Raw genomic sequence first — 21,306 nt, forward strand, 5'->3', positions numbered from 1 at the left:
GTAATCCCCCCCGTATTAAACAACACACACACACACACACACGCCATGTGGGATTAAACCGCATTCACTTTTACTGACGCGAACACATGCTTCAATTACGCTTCCTCCTATTGTCTGTCCCCTGAAACGTGGAAGCTCATCAAACATTCACTGCCACGAAAATCGCAGATACGCTGTGAAATAACGATGTATGTCGTGCACGTGATGGCGAACGAGGAAGCGCAATGGCGGCTTGTTCCCCCGCGTGAGGCGTGAGGTCAGCCTCGTCTATTTGTCAAGTAACTTCAGTGATTTTACTTACTCGGGTGTTTTCGTTGCCCGAAGCTACCCGAGTTGCTTCGTACGGAGACGGATGTTTGTTAACTTTCCATCAGATAGGAAACGACGACGGCCCCTCGATCATGGGGGGTGTTTGTGCTTTAATTGCCGAGCTGTCAGAAAAAGGCTTAGGCTTTGACTTGACGTTGGTCATAGAGGAGAAGTCAGCAGGCTTCATCCTCTGGGCTCCTTAAAAAGTCGGCACTGAATTTCAAAGCCAGAACATGATCCTTGAGATATTAAAAGGTTCCTCCCATGGCGGCCGTAGCTGCTCTGCTGTGAGACGTGACGCTCGCGTGCCTCAGAACTGGATGTTCTCGGTTTGTCATTACAGATGTGACGTACCGGGTTTCTGCACCTCTTTCTCGGAGTTCATCGCTGGCGATGCGCGACGTGCTCGTGTAACATCGCTTCACGCCGCTCTCTCTCCTCCGACGGACAGATACACAACAAGGGAAAGAGGGAATCCTCCTCCTCCTCCTCCTCCTCCTCTCCCGCTCGAGGTTATCATGAGTGCCGGGGTCGCTTCAACCGTGGCATACGTCCCAAATACTTCAAAGAGGGACATGTTCACACACACACACACACACACACACACACACACACACACACACACACACACACACACACACACACACACAGGCAGTCAGCCAGACAAACAAATAATTAACAAAGTCAGTGAGATTAATTAAAGCAGCAGGGTTCAGGGAGGGTTCAGCCTGTGTGTGTGTGTGTGTGTGTGTGTGTGTGTGTGTGTGTGTGTGTGTGTGTGTGTGTGTGTGTGTGTGTGTGTGTGTGTGTGTGTGTGTGTGTGTGTGTGTGTGAGGGGGGAACAGGGACTCCCCTGTTGGATGTGATTAGGGAACCGAGGGAGAAAGAGAGAAGAGGGAAAGCAGTGGCTGCCATTGATATCCATCTTCATGTAAACAGCTGGGTGTGTGTAGGTGAGCGAGTGTGAGCGCGCGCGTGTGTGTGTGTGTGTGTGTGTGTGTGTGTGTGTAGTAACTTCACGTCCTACTGATCTTCAAATAACAGTTTGCCGACAAATATTTACTTAAATCCAATCGGCGGCGGGAATCCTGACCAGTTACTTTGGGATGAGGATGAATACGACACTGTGAGAATAAGTCTGTATATAAAATATATATATGTATACTTTATATATGTTTTGCTTTGCAGGTGTCATTTTCTGCACAAAACAGAAACTACTAAATTAAATAAAATGAATAAATACTGAGAAACACGTACACTAATACCTGAAGAAGTTAATGAGACCTTTGACCTTTGAACCCCTTTGGATTCCCCTCATCTTCTTCTGACTGTTTCATATGTATTGCACACTGTACAAAATCTTCACAGCAGCTTTATGATGTTTAAACTGATTGAAAATATCCAGACGTTTTTATGCAAATTAGACCACATGTCAGCCGGTTTGCCGCTTTCGGACCCGTCCTCACTTCCTCCCTACCCTCTCCACCCTCCCTCCCTCCGTCGTCCTCTCGGCTCGGCCCCTCTTTCAGCTCAGTGTTGTGGGAGCAGCGCTCCCCTGCATCACAAAGCCCGTTCTCCCAGCTTGTCCCATTGTGTTGCGAACATCGCAGGTAATGATTAACACAAACACACAACAATAGGAGCTGCAGCAACCCAGCCGGCGTGGGAGTCGATGGCCGATGCACAAGTTTCCATGACATTTTGTTGTGGTGCAACGATGCCGTGCTAAGGGACCTAATAGTCTGTGAAATGCTCACTGATGTTTGGTCTGATTTGCAATTGTCTGCTGGAGACTAAACAATTGTGTCAATTCAAAAGACAACAACCCATTTGCACATATATCTCGGTTGCGAACGCCCAGTTTATCGTCTGAGCTTCCGGTTGAACAGACCTGAGGCGTTGATAGAAATCAGTTTGACCAACAGCTCGGTTTGCATGAAGACGTGCACACGTTCTGCAGTGATTGGCCACAAATCAAAGGAGAGGAACACGCATCAAAATCTTACATCCATATTTACTTTCCTGAAGCGATTTCTGGTGAAAAAAACCCCACTATAAACATGCGTGCCTTTAACTGAAGATGCACCATTATCGACATCCAAAAGGGACGCATTTGTTAAACTGTCTAAAATTTAAATATAAATGAGACGTGATGTCTTCCACAATGTGTCCCTGCTGTGAAGTGGACTAATGAGTGACCGGCCACACCTCACAAATTCCTACTGACCTTTATTCCACCTCACTTTCCCTCCACTCACGCACCCCCCTAACCTCACATCACCCCAACGATTATTATTCAACCCCAACATCGACCCCCCTCCTCCTCCAATCTGTTATCAGCTGTCAGGCACCAACCAGCCCTGGCATTCCCCCATTAACATTAACATCAGTATGCAGCGGGCTATCAATGCTATCTGCAGCTCGGGGCACCGGGGAGGACCCGGCGGATCACTGATGTCATCAGATAAAGATGTGGGAGGCGATGGAGGGTCCGCTTCAGGGAGGGGGAGGGGTCTCAAGTTGTTGTATTTGGTTGTGTATTAGTTGTAGTTTTTCACGTTGTATTTGCTGTGTTTACGTCTTTGTCTTCACGTCACTGTTGCTTCAGTTGGAGCAGTTCTGCGGTAACAGTGTAAATCTTGGAATAACTTTTGGGAAAAAACGTGTGTTTACGCGCAAGTAGTGAAAATGTCTTTTTCCGGTATCTGTTTAGTAGACAGTGAAGATGTGACTACAGTGATTACTCGTTTTTAATATACGCTGCTCATTCAGTCTCCCTTTCAAACTGCGTGTGGGCACACTGACAGACCTACTTATATTCCATTTGACAATAAATGCTGGTGTTCAATACATTTTGAGTGTGTGTGTGAAGTAGTTGAGGTGCCTGTGATCCCACCTCTGTACCATTAGCACAACAAAAACATGCAATAACATCAACACCTCGCTCTCCTCCCCGAAACACAGGTGTGTTAACGCGATTCATCAGGCTATAAACACGTAGAGTTGCTGTTACGTTACTATCGGGGACGTTTTATTAACTTGGAGGCTCTAAACTCAATGATGTTGTCGGGATTTGCAACCGTCTCCACTTCATGCCCCGAAAAGGTAAGTCGCCACAAAGTCATCGATGAGTTGATTAAAGCGCACTCCCGCCCACCTGCACGCACGAACACCTGACCTCCACAAGAACTCAACCTCAAAAAGAGGTCAGGACAAACTCTGTAGGCGGACGTACCAGTTCACAAGCTCACAGAAGTCCGGCAGTCCACCATCATCAGCACAGATTCGATCTACTTTATCACTTCCACTCGGCCTTCTTTATTTGCGTACTTTGACTTTGGTTGTAAAGCTCCGTCTGACCGGCAGAAGCACCGAGAAGTGTCAAAGGTCAAATCTGGAATTCATTTCAGCACATAAGTTTGATGTAAGCAGGGAGAGTCTCACGCGATAAAGCGCACAAGGTGTGCAGCTTCTCTTCAGGGTGACGCAGCTCAGCGGCGGCTCGGCTGAAGCGGGTATCATGTAACCATGTTTGGATCTGGGCCAGGACCTTTGTAGCTTGTGATTGCTCTCTTGCATCAGCACTTCCTGTCTTTCTCCATGACAAACAAAAACAATAATCCTGTGGGATCAGAGGCTTAAATCAGTGTCATTCTGGATGCATGCGAGCTACCTGGCTAAACTAAATAGCTTGGAACACAACTCAGTTCCCAATGAAGTATTTTAAAACATGAATGTGCCTCCAAATTTGTGGAAACAAGGACATTGACCCGCAGAGACCTTAAATAATTTGGTTGTGTGCTCGGTTATGTAATGGTGATGAATGCGGCGAATCCTCTATTTCTTACTTACTAAATCATTGTGTCTAATCTTGAAAGAAACTAAATTTAATATTGCTTTAATATTGCAGCTCATACAGAAATTGGAGGGAGTAACGAATAAAAACAAAAAGTAAACAAAAATAAAAGAGATACATTATTCAAAGACAGATTTATTTAATTACAATCAAGTTTATTGCCCGGTAATTTACAAGGATGTCATGTTAATGACAGTTATTGACTGTACTCCATGTACTTTACTGTCATTATCCGTGTTGTCTTTTCACGTCCAGCGTGCTGATCTCATTTAACATTATCACCGTATTTTAAGTGTTCTGCCTCAGTCAATTGAATAAAACATCAGAGCATTAACACACGGGTCTTAGCTGATAAAAACGGGCCTGGGCTGCAGCTCTAATGGGATTACGCGCTCTTCTTCCATTCACTGATGCAATTAAAACACCCACCAAAGGAACCGAATGCGAGGTCCTGATGCTCTGTTTGCATAACCCGCAATTAGCCTGCAATAAATGATCCAGGCGAAGTGATTTACGGGCGTCTTTTGGCACACGCTCGCTCCCCGTATGAGACGTTTGTAAAAGTACAGTTTGCGCGCACATTTATAAAAGTTGTGTTACATCTTGTTCGGGTGCGTGAACGCGCTTTGCCCCGCGGAGAGGAGGGAGGGAGGGAGGGGATGGAGGGGGGGGCAATACTTGGGTTGTATTCGCCACTTCTCTCGAGGGACGGGGTCTTTTGGTGTGTAGGGGAGGGGGGATAACAGAAGCGCACCCCTCCCTCTCTCCCCCTCCCTCCCTCCCTCCCTCTCTCTCTCTCTCTCCCCACCAGCAGCCCCCCTCCCCCCTCCCCCCTCCCCGGGCTGCTCACACACCATTGTTGTTGTCACTGAGGTCCGGAGAGCAGTGGAGTGTTCATGCTGGTTTGTGCAGGACACATTCTCTCTCCCTCCCTCCCTCCCTCTCTCTCTCTCCCCCCTCCTCTCTCTCTCTCTCTCTGAGGAGGCTGAGGTCCACTTTTGAGCGGCAGAGCTCAGATCTGATCGGGAGACACTCACACGGGGAGCGGAGACCTCGCCGGAGCGCTGCGTAAAGACGCACGTAAAGAGTTGTCCAAGTCTACGGTCCAACAGAAAGAGGACTCACAACTGCGGGGCACGTTTTTTTTTTATTTTTTATCACGCTCTATTAATCTCTTACTCTCCACACCTCGGGATTTTTTCCCCTCAAATTTATTTAAACTTAAAACGTAAGTTTGGTTACACGCGCAGATCCACTCTCTGGCTCCGTGTTGGGTTTTCTTTGTCTCCACGGATTTCGCCCTGTGAGCGGCCGGCCGCAGTGGACTTTGCCCGGGGGCGGGCGGCGGCGGGGGGGGGGGGGGGGGGGGGGGGGGGGGGGATCACAGCTCCTTCCATCGGCCAGCAGAGCCCGGCAGCTGTCGTTCATGTTCCAAGGGGCTGTTTTTAATGGATTTATAAGGTCGACTTGGGTTTCAGCCGGATAAACCAGAGCCTCCTGGGGAAGGTACAAGGGCGACAACGAAGCTCCAAATGAGGATTTCAATATTTACTCGTATCGAGCGGGACAAGGAGTGAGTTCCTCCCCGGTGCCAGTCATCTGTGCGCCCGCAGACCGAGAAGGAAAAGGTGGGTGAGTGGTGAATGTAGACCAAGTCATCTGGGGGTTTGTTGTTTCATTCACGTGTCGCGGGAATCCTCGATGAAACCGTAATTGATTGAAACCCGTGGTGCGAGTTCCTTCCACCTTTAAATTCGTTTTCATAAAAATAAATCAAGGCACTGAATTAAAGCCCAGGAAGGTTGGTTTTTTTTGCTCCACCTGCGGGGATCGCAGGACGTTGTTGTTTTCACATCAGGCGAAGAAGTTTGTCTGTCAGACATTGAACCTTCCACACGGACTATTTGTTTGAGGGGAAAAGACGCTTTAGAGTTTGAACTCTGTCACACCACAGAATAAAAAATATTAAAATACATGTTAATGGCATTTACCCCGCGCGATGACACTCCTGCAAGTAAATCATCTTGTTCCTCCCGTAATATGTGATGTCAAGTGTTCATTTGCCAAGCGATTCCGGTATTTCTTGAATCGATCTGTCAGACACCCGGTTGAATGGATTGATTGACGGTGTTTCGTGGTTCATGTTTGATGCCCACGGTGCACACGACTGATTCATTACGTGTGATTGATGCAGCACAAAAAAAACACTCCACATCTGTCTCGCCGAGAAGAAAGCGAAATGCAGCAGCAGGAGAGAGAAAAAAAAAAGCAGCCCTTAATTAATTGAGAAAGAATACGTTTCAGCAGACTGGTTCTTTAAACGGTGTGTGTCCGCGGGAGGGGGGAGGGAGGGGAGAGGGGGGGGCGCACCGGGGTCTGGCGCCTGTGCGCAGTTGGTCACTGCCTTATTCCTGTCGTGTTCCCACTGTAGGCTGTTAGAGTTTATCGTGTGTGTGCAGGACTTCATAGTGAGTGCCTTGTGCTTAGATTACACTGGTAAGTGTTCTTGCAGATATCTCTTCGTGACCATATTTTGAGATGGAATTGAGGGTATTTATTGTACTATTTATACAGAAATGCACATTTTGTGCACGTTTTGTCATTAACGTTGATACTTGAGTTGCATTGCATTATGTCATAAAATAATGTCATTTTCAGACAACAATGCCAAACATCAACTTCATATTGGGAATCTGGGAGTGGGATTTATTTGACTGTCCTCTGACAAACAGTGATGTGAAATGCTCAGATTAGAGGTATCACACGAGCCCCCCCCCCCCTCGTGCAGTCAGCTTGATGCTCCAGCGATCGGTCACCTGCAGCCTCATGCCAGCTGCCGGCCGAGTCTCTGCTGCTCCCGCAGATTCTGTGGCTTCCTGGCAGGTTTCAAGTGTTTTCCCAGTTAGGGCCCATTATTGCGGGGCAGGCTGAGCGGGGCCATCCACTGACAAACAACAGGCTCCTCATTCGCGACGCAGGAGAGCCTGGCCAATGTAAGGCCGACGAGCGGGGCAGATAGCAGGACGGCTGCCTGGTCTGAAGTTGAATGGAGAGCTTTAGGTCTTTAGCTATTCTCCAGACGGATCGCCGATCAGCAGATAACACGTCTCCCATTCTGGTTGTTTCCATCTGCAGGATACTATTTTGAGGCTTTGTGGGTTTTCTGAAGATTCCGATGCACGGGACCGGAGTGTGAAGCCCACTCCAGGCTTCCCACGTACATTTCTGCCTTTTTGACCGGAACACGGGCACGAAGAAGATGGAGAGGATCTGCACGTTCTGCGTTCTCCTGCTGTGTTTGATGGACGGAGTCTTGTCCAGGGCCATCAACCAAGCGAGGACTAAAGGTAAGACCTGAACTGCTTTTCTTCCACCGCACGTCACGATGTTTATCCTCAAGACAGAGAGGCAGCAGTCCAGTCCGAGAAGGAGGAAGGTGAAGAGGAGGGAAAAAAGCTCTCAGTGTTTTTGCCGCCTTAAACTGAGCTACCTGATCCGTCCGAGGCCCCGGGGCTTGGAAGTGTAAATCTGCCCGCCTGAGTGCCAGCTACGGAGGGAGGGGGCATTTCTCATTGATACTTGACAAACAGAAGCCAATGCAGAGAGTCAGCAACTGTCAGAATAGTTTCAGAGTGAAGGTGCAATCATTCAGCGTGGTTACATGGATTCCAATAACTGGCGTAGTCGGACTGAAATGGAATTATCCGTTTCATGTAAACACCTTTGTCCGACTATGTGCGGCCCGACTACGATCCGACTAACACCCCTGGATAACTCGATCCGATCCAGTTGGTAGTTCGACTATTGCGGCATGTAACGGTGAATCGGATAAGGAACTGGACTTTGCGTCTTTGCGCATGCTTGAGATCCCGACGGCGTCTTCTCTCCGTTATCAAATCGGCCAATAGCGCCATTCGCATTCGCTGTGCTCCTATTAACATCATGCACACATAGTAGAGGGACGTAGCTTCACCTTGCTCTCCGTTCGCCATCTTTCTCCTAATGTTGATGTTGTTGTTGTTGGTTGTTGTTGGTAGTGGTGAAGAGGTCAAGCGGAAATGGCTGTATCACAACTAGCTGTACTGAAAACAGCGCCACCTATCGTATCGGATATGACGATATGCTTTCGGCCAATGATTTGATTTATTCACTGCCATGTATATTGGGATAATAGCACCTCCCCCCGAAAGACACCATAGTCCGACTAAGCAAAGATTCCAATTATACCACCATGTAAACACACCGAGTAAACATGTCCAATGCAATCAGTCAATTCAGGCGATTCCCCTTTGGCGTGAAGCAGATCATTTAAGTCAGATCAAAAGATTAGGGGACATTTTTGTGTGTGGATGGATGAAAGACAAGGTGGGTTGTTGCCCCGGAGGCATCGAACACAGAAGCTGTCTCTTCTGGATCTTTGTACTTGCGGGCCCCTACAAGGCCAGCCGAGGCACGCTTGCTGAGAGGACAACGTGCACAGAAAAAACCCTCTCTGGTTAATATAGGACAGAAGAGTTAAGAGTCAAACCAAGATTCATCATGCAGAGATCTGAAGGTCGTAAAACATGCAAATTGAAGCTTTGAAAGCAGCATTCCAACTTTTATGTTGATCTTTTGGAGTTTCAAACAGCTCCCGCTCAAATGTGTTATTTTAGAATAGACTTAAAATCAAAGTGGAAGAATCCTTCCCCAATTTTATGCAGGCAAACAAGCCACTGGGCGTTTTCTGTCATGTTACTAAATATAATTACACACACATGGTACTAACCACATACTGCTAAATGCAGGGATCTAACTTGTGCAATGTCCAGTCGTGTTTTCTGCAACATCATTACAGATTACAGAAAAGTCTGAGTATAGCTTTTGTCTGTACATATCTGGCAAGCTTAAATAGCTTTTGGATGCTCTTTATTTATACATAAACATCATTATAAAAACAAGAAACACAGATGATGTTGCAGTTTGCCCCGGCAACTTACATCCTTTAAAGATATCTAGCAAAGCATGAAATCATATTCAATGCAATATGATGACCAGCGATAGCAAATTAGCTATTCATACATACGTTCATACATCTGGCATGTTGAAGTCGTAGGTCAATCTATGACCTCAGAAACAGTACTGTGAAATGTTTGAACGGGCTGTGCCTGCAGTTCTGAAATGGAGCAGGTCAGGCCTTGAGACTCCACATCGTCCCAACTGGTTTCGACCCAGAGCGCCGCTCCGCCGGCCCAGCAGGCCGATGCCTTGCTCGCTCAGGCCGAGCGGTTTGTTTGTGTTGTGTTTTGTGTGCCCCCCTCGCCTCTGGGTGACAATTCACACTCTGCCTGGAGTTCAACTGTAGGGCACCGTCCCCTTCTCTGCAAGTTCATTAGCACGGCTGTAAATGCGTGTGTCTGCTCATCCCTGAGGTTTTTACTGTGTTCGCCCCATTAGATGAAGAGGCTCGTTGGGATCTCTTTAGTGTTATTGTGTGAGGTGTTAAAACTGTCCACCACCACGTGTCCTTTAATTTGTTTTCTTAAGGTTGCTTTTCACTGATCAGCGCATCTCAAAGGTTGTAGCCGTGTGTGTGTGTGTGTGTGTGTGTGCGTGGTCCTGAAAGCACTTCACTCCGACAAGGGAACAGATTGCCTTTTCACTAAGCGCTGGCAGGAAGCAATCAGACAGAAAATTGCTCTGGAAAATTGCTCGTTCTGAGTGACTGAGCAGCGAGCGAGGTCCCCGGCCAGAGCGGCCATATGCTCAAACCAGTGAGTGGGCGAGCACATGAATGGGCGAGTGACCCGGTGAATGGAGGGCACTGTGGATGATGGTGACACGATGGTGGCCCGGGTTATCAGGGCACTCTATCGCCGGTTCCTGCTAGCATTAAATGACAGCGGCTGTTCAGGAACATGGTGTCCTTCTGTTGCCGGACCTCTCAGAGGTAAACCGAAACCCCCAGGGTGTGTTTTGACATTTCTTCGGTCTCGTTCACTCAAGAGTTTGTTCAGACCAAGGAGGTCTGTAGCCCTTTGTTAAAAATGCTGGACTCCTTATCCTGTGACCATAACATGGCCATAACATGACCCCTTGAATCTTGTATTTTAGGGCTAAATAAGTATCGTTCAAGCTTGAAGTGGAGAGGAAAACCCTCCCCAATATCTGAAACAAAGCCTCATTTTCTATATGCATCTCCTTTGTGGTATCCAGATCTTCGGGTATCCAGGCCTCTGATTGTGCCAGGTTACCCAGAAAACATCACGGGGGTAGTAGGTGGTCAGGCAAAGCTGGCGTGTAAAATCCACCGGCCGGCGTCCACCAAGGTGCAGTGGCTGAAGGCTGAGGTTAGCCTGGAAGGACCGCCTCGCCTCAGCGCCCTGACGGTGAGAACAGATCCACCGATAGATACCAACAAACAATTCAATGTTTTGAATGTTATACAAGAGGTTTAAATGATCACTCGCCCACGCAGGTCCTACAGAGCAACGGGTCTAAGGTGAACACTTTGCATCTGTCCAACATCAGTCTGGAGGATGCAGGGGAGTACATCTGCATGGCCGAGAGCACCCACGAAGGACAGATGGTTCAGGCCATGCAGTCGGCGTGGCTGGAGGTCCTGCACGGTACGACACTCCACGACACCACACCAATATTTTGTTTAAAACTGGCTAGTTTTGTACAATGACACTGTCAAACTATACGTCAATGTAGCATCTGTCAAGACCAGGTATTATATTCTAACTTAACCTTTTGACTTACCACAGGTACTATCATTTCTCGAACTGTGGAGCCGACTGTTGCAGACATCCCATCAGGTAACCTAATTCTCATGCTGCAAAATGTTGAATCCAAAATAAACACTGTCAAATCCAAAAGGGTTTTAGTTGAGATCCTTTCCCGACATCGCAATCCCTTCAAATATTGACAATGTGAGAGTTTAAGCTGTTTAGAATAAGTTTGTAAAACCCAGAAAACAGAGCACAGACTTGAAGGCGGTATGGCGGCCATCTGTGTGGGCTCGTCCTCCTCCCCGGGCTGGAATGAACTTCTCTCCTCCCGTCGCTCACTTAGATCTCCAGTGAACCTTCACCGCCCCTCAGATTTACTCTCCGTCCACTGTCACGCTGCAACATGTTCATTAGCTTCGGCTTCCCTTCTCCCTTCTCTTTTCTTTCATTCTTTTTCTTTCTGTTTTGGGAGGGAGTTTGCAGTGTTAGCTAGATGGCTCTCAGTCCCACAATAATCCACAGGGGAACAAAAAGATGAAGAGGAGAAGGGGGTGTGTGGAGGGGGTTGGGATCGGTCAGGCCTCCTGGTCTCCATGGTAATCTCATTGTGTGTCTGTTGGTAGAGGAGATAATGGAGTTGAAGTGTTGAAGGTCATAGTTGAGGGGACGGCCTCTTGCTTCAGAAAGGAGAAGAACAAATAACCTGCTGACATGTGCGTGAAAGAGTAGAATATATAGAAAATGAAGGAAAGAAACAAGGTGAGGGGCACATACTCAAGTTTGTGCCCATTTCTTTCAAAAGGCGCTATTGACGACCGCAGCGAGGACACCTCAGAGCATCTCCTGCTGGAGCCGGGCAACGTCCTGAAATTGCGCTGCGACCCGAGCGCCCGGCCCGGCATGGCGGTGCACTGGTACAAGGAGGCGAGCCGGGTTCTGCCCACACCCCGCATCCAGATCCGCGGAGCCGTCATGGAGATTGCAGACGTGACATACGAGGACTCTGGCCTTTATGTGTGTGTTCTCCGGGGAACCAAGGAGCCCGTGAGGAACTTCACCATCACTGTGGCAGGTAAAGACGCCAACAGTTTGCTTAATCCGTCGTTAACATTTTAAGAGTGAACCATGTGAATTATTGGACAAAACAAGCAATGGTATTTCATGTTACTTGGACTTGTTTCCAGACTCGTTGGGGTCGGGGGACGACGATGAGGACAACGGGTTGGACGACTCATCGGCTGAGATCGAAAACGACCAGGTCTACTTCTCCGGAGGTACGTTGCTGCCTTTGTTCCCAGGGCGAGTAGTGCATCTCGACCCCCAGGCCTCTTCGCAGGCATCTCTGACCAACGTCTCATTGGCTGGTGTCAATCGTTACAGGTCCTTACTGGACCCACACCCAGCGTATGGAGAAGAAGCTGTACGCTGTACCCGCGGGCAACACGGTGAAGCTTCGTTGCCCCGCCATGGGCAGCCCCATGCCGAGCATCCGCTGGCTAAAAAATGGGCGTGAATTTAGAGGAGAGCACCGCATCGGTGGCATCAAGGTGAGGATGGGTTCCATGTCTTGAATGCTAAATAAAGCTGAAGGAGACTCGCATTCGGATGATCTGGGAGAGCTTACAGTGACGCCATAAAGTAAATGTATTTTTTCTGCCTGTTTATTTTGCCAGCTGAGGCACCAGCACTGGAGTTTGGTGATGGAGAGCGTCGTGCCTTCAGACAGAGGGAACTACACTTGCCTGGTGGAGAACAAATATGGCTCCATAACTCACAGCTACGTGCTCGATGTCCTGGGTAAGAAACTTATAATGCAACAAGATTTTAATTTGACCAATACAGGGTTCATAGACAGGCGCTGTTCTTTAAAAATGTAATCTGGCTGACCGTATTCACAGCAGCAATTGTAAGAGTTAAAAAGGCATGCTTGCAAATAACAGCCTCCGGTCGGAGGGAGGGGATATATGCGGGTGGGGTGAGCAGAAGGGGAAAGGGGCGCCTGGGCAGGATGTGGACGATCGGGCGTCCACACCAGTTTTCTACCTGACCTGTGACAAGAAATCGAGGAGGGCAGCGGTTTGTTTGTTCATTTGTTCGCTGTCCGTCCACCGCGGGGTCAGTTTCTGTCCTCGACAACGGGGGGAGAAAACTAACGAGACAACTAACGAGATCAGAGAGCGAGAGTAACCTCAGATCAAAGAGAGCCCGCCGACCAGCTGATAAAGACCCATGCTAGTGGAACAAACTTTCATCCCAAAATGACATTTTCTGCTCTGGAATGCCAGCATGGAAAAATATTCTGTGTGACAGGGACAACTGCTTGGCAATTTCAGTTTCTGTTTACACAAAGCAATAACGTTGGCTGGCTGAGAAACGGCTAAATATCTGGATTTATTAAGCCCTAAGCTCGTTATAATTCCAGTTTTCTGTATTTTTCTTTCCTGTATGGAGACCTTCTGGGACCAAGCTTGACAGATCTTTTAAATTTCCTTCTCCATGTCGCCAAATGATCCTTGAACTGTTGCCCTGAGTAGACCTGAGTTCTGACTGGTTTCTTTTTTTTTAATCTTTGCTCATTTTTTCTCATCCCTTCAACACAGAGCGTTCCCCACACAGGCCCATCCTGCAGGCCGGTCTACCAGCCAACATCACAGCAGTGGTGGGAAGCGATGTCCAGTTCCTCTGTAAGGTCTACAGCGACGCCCAGCCTCACATTCAGTGGCTCAAACACATTGCAGTCAATGGCAGCCTTTACGGTTCTGATGGGGCGCCTTTCGTTCGGGTACTCAAGGTTGGTCAAACTCCAAAACACTCGAACATTCTTCGTCTTTTAACTACATCTCCTCCAATCTGCTTTAATATGGTCTGTGATCCTGACGTGCACGTGGCCAAGGAATTAGCATTATTTTGCTAAACAGACATCTCGCAAAACTCTTCAAAATAAATAGTAGCGCGATCATTGTTGTACTAATGTCACTCTTTCTGCAATCGTGTTTTGCAGACCGGCAGTCTGAACATGTCAGAGGTGGAGGTGCTCTACCTGTCCAAAGTTGCCATGGAGGATGCAGGAGAGTATACCTGTCTGGCTGGCAATTCAATCGGATTTGCTTACCAGTCCGCCTGGCTCACCGTCCTCTCAGGTAAAGATCTGAAGACCACGTCTCAGAGCTGAGAAAAATGGACAGAGAAATTCAAGGCTCTGGATTTGGCAGCAAAACAAATGAATATAATGTATATTATGTTACAGAACGACTTTAAACATTTTATTGTCCATTTCTTCCTTCAGAAGAGGAAACCGTGGACTCCATTGAGACCATGGAGACAAAGTACACTGACATCATCATCTACGCCTGTGGTTTCCTGGCACTGATCATGGCCATCGTCATCGTGGTGTTGTGTAGAATGCAGGTCCAACCCAGAAGGGAGCCGTTCGATGCGCTGCCAGTACAAAAGCTCTCCAAGTTTCCTCTTCGCAGACAGGTACAGGGCGCTATGCATTATGGGAGCCTCCAAGTTCGCTTCTCTAACTTTGAAAAGTATTTCACTATAACTAAAGCCCCAGGGTATGCTTGGGTTAGAAGGAAGCGTATATCCATCTGTTTATAGTTGTTTTGAGCAGCCACACTGGAGACCTTACCACATGCTTATGTCAACAACATTTTTGGTACCTCTTCCTTCAGTACTCGGTGGAGTCCAACTCATCGGGGAAGTCCAGCGCGTCGCTTATGAGGGTGGCTCGACTCTCGTCCAGCTGCTCTCCTATGCTGGCTGGAGTCATGGAGTTTGAATTGCCCTATGACCCGGACTGGGAGTTCCCCAGAGAAAAGTAAGTCATCTGCAGGTTAGAATAGATTCCGCCATCATCTGCAAAGAAATTGTTCTTGAAATTGTTCTGAAAGAGATTAGTGTACAGACTTTGCAGGTTTAAAGTTCTTGCAAAGAGAGTATTTCTTCACTAAGCTTATTACGGTTTCTGGGGGGAAAACCACAGCCAGCTGTTGTTAAGTTATACTAACTTTTGCTGTTCCTCCATCCAGTTTAACCTTGGGCAAACCTCTAGGAGAAGGCTGCTTCGGTCAGGTGGTCAGAGCAGATGCCTACGGCATCAATAAGGACTCTCCGGATCCGGCCTCCACTGTGGCGGTCAAGATGCTCAAAGGTAAGAAAGAAAAAATACCTCCACCAAAAGAGATTAGTGTAAGCCCGCGGCCTCTTCTAAACAAAATGCATCCTTTCCTTAAGATGACGCCACAGACAAAGATCTGGCAGACCTCATCTCGGAGATGGAGCTCATGAAGGTCATGGACAAACACAAGAACATCATAAACCTGCTTGGGGTTTGCACACAGGATGGTGAGTGTCTGACTAAACTACTTCAACAGAGTGTCATTATTGTTCATCTCAACAAACAACTAATTTAGTCAGTGTTTCAACGATGGTGGTCCCAAGTCTCAAGGTTAAAGCAACAATGGAAACCACCCCGTCCTTCATCCCGTTTCCCTTCCCCCCCCTCAGGGCCTCTGTATGTGCTGGTGGAGTACGCCTCCAAAGGCAGTCTGAGGGAGTACCTGCGGGCCCGGAGACCCCCCGGCACCGACTACACCTTTGATATGACTAAAGTGCCCGAAGAGCAGCTCACCTTCAAAGACCTGCTGTCCTGCGCCTACCAGGTGGCCAGAGGGATGGAGTACCTGGCCTCCAAAAGGGTACGCTCACTTTGAATTGCGGAAATAACAGCCTGTGGGGGCCGAAATGTATTTTTTTACAGACATATTTGAAAACATCCCCTCAGGTTCTGGGAATTTGCTTTGTGATTTATGTTCAACGCAAGACTGAAAAAAAAGAAATGACATAAGAGTGGTACTTGTGAATCAGACCCCAATTCAGTAAAACGTCATTGGCCTGTAAATAGAGCCAGAAAAGAAAAGCAGGGTAGTAAAATATTTTTTAGTTGAAGTCTAGAACTGGAATTAGGATTAAGTTCTCGTCTCTTTCTGTGTTTTTGGATTGGAGAACTTGGCCTACAGATGGATTTCTCTGCATCTGTCTGCCCCTTTCTTCCCATCCCAACCCCCTCATGTTATTACCCCTTTCGTTTTTCCCACCATGCACTCTGTGTGCTTCTAATCAACACGTCTCTTTGTCTGCCACCCGGTGTCTCAGACAGGCATTCCTGAGCAGAAAGCTGCAGCAGCTTCAGCCTTGTTTACCCTTCTCCATCCATCTGTCCGTCCTCTCCATCGCGGGGCTTTGTCCCTTTTAGCGCCGCCATAAATCTGTTAGCAAACAGCCAGCGGAGACGTCGTCTGGGTGCAGGCATCGGGTTTCTGGCTCCACGGCCTCCTAAGAATGCAGGAGCCTGAAACTAACCCTCCATTATGGGGAGACCCGCAAACCAACCCTGGTTCATTGGCGCGTCCCCACAGAACCCACGTCTATTTCGAATGAAAACCAAAATAAACGTAATGATATCCGTTCAATGTGGGCAAACGGTGCCTTTTTACCCCACCCAAAGGTTTTTTTTCTTTCTTCAGACTCCTGGATATCTATATAAAGACTTTATGATTTGGTTGCTTTCACTAAAATGAGCCACTGTGTGTTGACTTTAGACTCTTAAAGTCTTTTCATTTCTGGAAAATGCAGTGAATCATTATTGTTTCCCGTAACACCATGTTTTTACATGAACATACCGCCACTTGGAACAGAAGAGAAAGAGTTGTGCCACAGGTCTTAATTCAAAAGGGCGTTACATGGAGACCCTTTTGAATTACAATTACCACAATATTGTTCTGTCAGGAATTTAGTTTTAATACGTTTGAATTGAATTCATACTATCCGTTTTCCAAATTCAACATTGAATCTCTGAGCATTTTATTCAGGCCTTAAGCTCACTTTTTTGGTCCAGTCTCTAATTCTCTCTCTTCTCTCTGCAGTGCATCCACAGAGATCTGGCAGCCAGAAACGTTCTGGTGACCGAGGACAACGTGATGAAGATCGCCGACTTCGGCCTGGCCAGAGGAGTCCACCAGATCGACTACTACAAGAAAACCACAAATGTGAGTCAGTCGGTAGCGGCATGTAGTTTTTTTTTGTAGTTTTATTTCGCCACAGTAAAGAAAGTTGCTTTCCGGTGGGGAGAATAAGAGTGCAACTAAAATACTGCTCTTCTTTTTAGAGATATTTCCTCTAAAATGTACCATTTTAAAATCATCAAATAAAACAAATGAAATAAATGAAACAGATGTATATATATATATATATTGGATTGTTAGTGGTCAAAAGAGGAAGCTAGTAGTGTCCGCTCCTCAGCCAGCTTCAATACACCTCAAGACCGCTGTCTGATGTTTTCCTCTGATTGGCGGCAGGCTTAATGGGACTTAATCAGAAAAGAGGGTGGACGAGGAGGGAGGGATGGAGAAAGAAGGAAGAAAGGCAGAAAGAATGTTATAGACGGAAGGAAGAAAGTGTCGATGCCATGAATGAAGGCGAGTCTCTGACTTGTCCGTGTTTGCTTCGCAGGGACGGCTGCCGGTGAAGTGGATGGCACCAGAGGCTTTGTTCGACAGGGTCTACACACACCAGAGCGACGTGTAAGTTCAACTTCTCGCATCTAAAATACCTGCAGGGAAACAGTCGGTCAGCAACGACCCGGGTCGATCGTGTCTTCAAACGCACCGTTGCTCCAACATCGTTCGTTCGCCACTGCAAACAAAAGAAAAAGTCGACGTGCCCTGATCCTCTGGTCCCTGCTCAGGTGGTCCTTCGGTGTCCTGATGTGGGAGATCTTCACGCTGGGCGGCTCGCCGTACCCCGGTATCCCCGTCGAGGAGCTCTTCAAGCTGCTGAAGGAAGGACACCGCATGGACAAACCCTCCAACTGCACACATGAACTGTAAGCCAGATGTCTTACCTGTGGTCCTTTTTGTATGTTATGGGCAGACAGCCGTGACGGAGGGGTGTTGACTTCATATGATGATAGAACATCATATGATAACAGAAGAACATATGAACAATTACAGATACTTTAAAAAGCTACATGCAAACCGGCTGCATGCATATGATGTGAGTACCTAAAAAAACACAAGGACGTTTAGGAAAAGTCCTGAAATATGCTTCCCAAATAAATGCATAAAAGAGCAAATGTGGTTCAATAAAGATGAAAAGAGTCTTTTCGAGTCAAGAATCATATCCCGCTATTGATTAAACAGATCCCTTTTTTACATTGAAATGTTCCCATTGTGGTGTAACATCCTTTATTTATCAAAAAATGTGTATGAACCCTGTATACAGCAGAAATAACACACATCCATAACATGAACATTGGGTTTAACTAAACTAAACCTCAAGCTAACATTGTTAAACCATTATTTCATTGTAGAAACGGTCTAAGTGACGTGTGTTTGTTTCTTCTTCTCATCAGCTACATGATGATGCGTGAGTGCTGGCATGCTGTTCCCACCCAGAGGCCGACCTTCAAGCAGCTGGTGGAGGAGCTGGACAAAGTGCTGCTGTCCATCTCCGACGAGGTGGGTTTTTTAAAACACACGTACAAACTGCACACCAACACACAAGCGCACAGCCTCGTGCTGATGGCTATGATTAAACGTGTCAATGTCTCTTGCCACTGCCAGCCTTTCCCTAACGCCTGAACTCCCTCCATTCCCTCAGTACTTGGACTTGTCGACGCCCTTCGAGCAGTACTCGCCTTCCTGCGAGGACACGTCCAGCTCCTGCTCCTCCGACAACGACTCTGTCTTTACCCACGATGCATTGTCCACTGACCCCTGTCTCCTGGGCTACAAGGACTAGCGCTCCAGGGTGGACGTGAAGACGCCCCCCCCCCTCCCCTTGAGTTTACAGACAGTGACAAAACACATGTAACGCACCCACCGGCGGCCATATTGGGGGTCCGCGGAAGCCTTTGGTTGAAGTTGGACCTCCATTGTGGCCCCAGAAGAAGCCCTTAGATATAGGCGGGCGTTTATACACACACATATAAACACATGTACGCACGTGGAGCACTGAGGCCGACGGGCCTCATCACACGGTGAAGGTCTGAAGAGAAACGTTTCATCGGGGCCATGAGAGAAGAGGACAAAACTAAAAACTATCAGCTCCTGTGTCCAAGAACAGTTGTAAACGTTGGAAAACTGCGGCACTAAACACAAAAGGAACTTGGTACCCATAGAGATGCTTTCTTTGAAGGACAATGACCTCCTCACACAACCAGGGCGCGACACCTCGGTGATAAGACATTCGAACTAAAATAAAAAGATTTATTTTGCTATGATAAAAAGAGAAGGAACTAATAGTTAAATATAAATCTCTCTATATAAGATTATTTTACTTTTGTTTTGCCTATTTAAAGAAGAAAAAAAACGGTCTTAAATCTCAGGATCTCGTGTGCTAAGATGCGGCTGTAGTGACAGCAAAGTGCCTGATTTCCTGTGAATATATTTGAATTTTAAAATATTGTATGTACATATCAGTGGCAGAAAGACGATTGCCTTTATAAATTATTCTTAATGACACAAAAATGAAGGTTATTGGAGGCGAAAGGAGAGAGGAATTAAATCAAGTGTTTCAAGTGCCAAACGTGTTGCAGCTGTATTAATGTTTGGGTTTCATTCCAAAATGCTTAATTTAAAGGCAACATTGAACAAACATTGAATTCACCCCCGAGTCATAAACTAGAGATCGGTTTGATTGCTTTACATCAGCAGCTCTTGTTAACAAAGTGAGAATAAAAACCAAACAGCATGTCATCCAAAAATAATGGATTTGGTCTTACGTTTCGGGCATACATTACACATTTTTGGAATGAACCCCCACCCACCCTAATCACCCCCCCCCCCCCCCCCCCCCCCATTTTGCCCTTTTGTAGTAAACCACTTTGTCCTCCAGCCCAATCAAACAGTTTGTGGTTAAATACCAGCAGGAGTTCCGGTTCCTCGTCGCTGTTGTTGGATGAAAACCACCAGTGTTTTGGCATCGGATGAATTCCTTAAGTTATAAAAGGAGCTTTTGGGAGGTTCAGGCGGCCGTGACGTGGTCTTCCTCCAACGACACCTTCACTCCCTCAGTGTCCATCGTCAGAGACAGTGGTTCAGAGACAGCGTGTCCAGGGAGGGACTCAACCCTGAAAGGAGGACTGACGATTCAGCATCGGGGGCCATGTTGAAGAGCCGGCCCAAGCCACTGTCACTGTTGACAGGGGGGGGGCTGCATGTGAAAGCCAGTGTGATAGATTTCAAATAGAGGAGATGGGGTGGGGTGGGGGGGTCCTTTGTCTTGATGTAACCCTTCACCCAGCCCAATCTGTTGGCGAGGGGTCCTCAGGTCCGCAGCCCGGCCGGACAATGAAGGCTTTGCAGGCTTAATGGGTGTGACTGCGGACCAGAGGGAGTTCTACGGAGGTGGGGGGCTTCGGGAGGGGGGGGGGCAGCTTGGGCTTGTGTGCAAATGAAGAGGCTCTTATTATGTTAATGTCTCCTCTTCTCTCCCCAAACGCCCCTATCTTTATCCCCACAGCCACCATTTTTTTTAAAATTACGGATCTTAATTCAGATCCGCCGGTGGGACCAGCTGCAGCAGGAGTCCCCGCTGCCCCCCCCCCCCCTGAATCACACCCCAGACACACAAAAAAACATTTTAACAGTTGTATGAAAATGCGCAGTATCATTGATTTTGGTCTGAACCACGTGTGTCTGTCCTTAAATGGGGTTTAAATGTATCACCAGCTACATTATTCTCTGGTCCTGTTTGTTTCAATTTAAAAATGAAGGGGTTTCAATTCAAAACGCTTTGTAACAGTTTAGTCAGTGAAGGATTGTCGCGTCTTCTCGCCTCGGCTGTTTGCCTACCACGCTGTCAACGATCCGGTGACAGTTGGCGTCCTATTTTAGAAGCTCTTTTCATTTAAATGCCAACGTAGGCAAAGTATCCGGATACATCTGCATCTTTACATTCCAGTTATCTGCTCTTCAGACTCAAAACAATCACAGCGTTCTTAAAAACATTTTCTCCAGATAATTATTTTAGAAATATCTAATTTATTTGTTCATTGTTTTGTTTTTATATGAAATAAAGTATAATTTAAAGTGACGCAGCTCTGTGTTCTTTTTTTCTGTCTTCATTAAAACATGGTGATATTGTCCAAACTGATGCTAATGTTCAGGCATTGATCAGACATAATTATCATTAGCATGATCAAAGAAGGGATTCCGTGCTCATTAGTATTTCAGTGCATTAGAATCCAGTATCTGTGTAAATTCACCTCTCTGGGACCAATTATTTGTAGTTTTGTTGCTCATCTTCATCAGTCATGTTGGACGAATGAACAGCTGAGACATGTGGACGAGGCGACGTCCAGAGGGAAATGTTCACACAATCAGGCTTAACCAAATGATCGAAAAACACTTTATTTAG

The 21,306-nt window shown here is 47.1% G+C and overlaps 1 protein-coding gene across 2 annotated transcripts; it reads left to right on the forward strand.

The window, feature by feature from the left end:
* Window positions 1-5,020: 5,020 nt before the first annotated feature.
* fgfr4 (fibroblast growth factor receptor 4) lies at window positions 5,021-20,982 on the forward strand. Of its 2 annotated transcripts, none has more exons than XM_040182361.2 (21): window positions 5,021-5,793; window positions 7,301-7,512; window positions 10,361-10,533; window positions 10,623-10,773; window positions 10,915-10,965; window positions 11,681-11,950; window positions 12,063-12,152; window positions 12,259-12,425; window positions 12,552-12,675; window positions 13,479-13,669; window positions 13,880-14,018; window positions 14,165-14,358; window positions 14,559-14,704; window positions 14,916-15,037; window positions 15,121-15,231; window positions 15,394-15,584; window positions 16,812-16,934; window positions 17,398-17,468; window positions 17,633-17,770; window positions 18,299-18,404; window positions 18,547-20,982. In XM_040182361.2, the coding sequence occupies exons 2-21, from the start codon at window positions 7,425-7,427 to the stop codon at window positions 18,685-18,687; spliced, it is 2,787 nt and encodes a 928-aa protein (XP_040038295.1). In that variant the 5' UTR covers window positions 5,021-5,793; window positions 7,301-7,424; the 3' UTR covers window positions 18,688-20,982. The 2 variants fall into 2 exon arrangements, with proteins under 2 accessions (XP_040038295.1, XP_077962983.1); XM_078106857.1 differs by lacking the exon at window positions 5,021-5,793 and adding an exon at window positions 6,556-6,661.
* The last annotated feature ends 324 nt before the right edge of the window (window positions 20,983-21,306 follow it).

The sequence above is a fragment of the Gasterosteus aculeatus genome, chromosome 7, assembly GCF_964276395.1.
Source record: "Gasterosteus aculeatus chromosome 7, fGasAcu3.hap1.1, whole genome shotgun sequence".
NCBI lineage: Eukaryota > Metazoa > Chordata > Actinopteri > Perciformes > Gasterosteidae > Gasterosteus > Gasterosteus aculeatus.

Excerpts from the sequence above, each read along its gene's own strand:
- fgfr4 (XM_040182361.2), top strand. The coding sequence starts at position 7,425 with ATGGAGAGGATCTGCACGTTCTGCGTTCTCCTGCTGTGTTTGATGGAC. Across the intron at positions 11,951-12,062 it reads CTTCACCATCACTGTGGCAG|ACTCGTTGGGGTCGGGGGAC; the intron begins GTAAAGACGCCA and ends ACTTGTTTCCAG. Across the intron at positions 12,676-13,478 it reads CTACGTGCTCGATGTCCTGG|AGCGTTCCCCACACAGGCCC; the intron begins GTAAGAAACTTA and ends CCTTCAACACAG.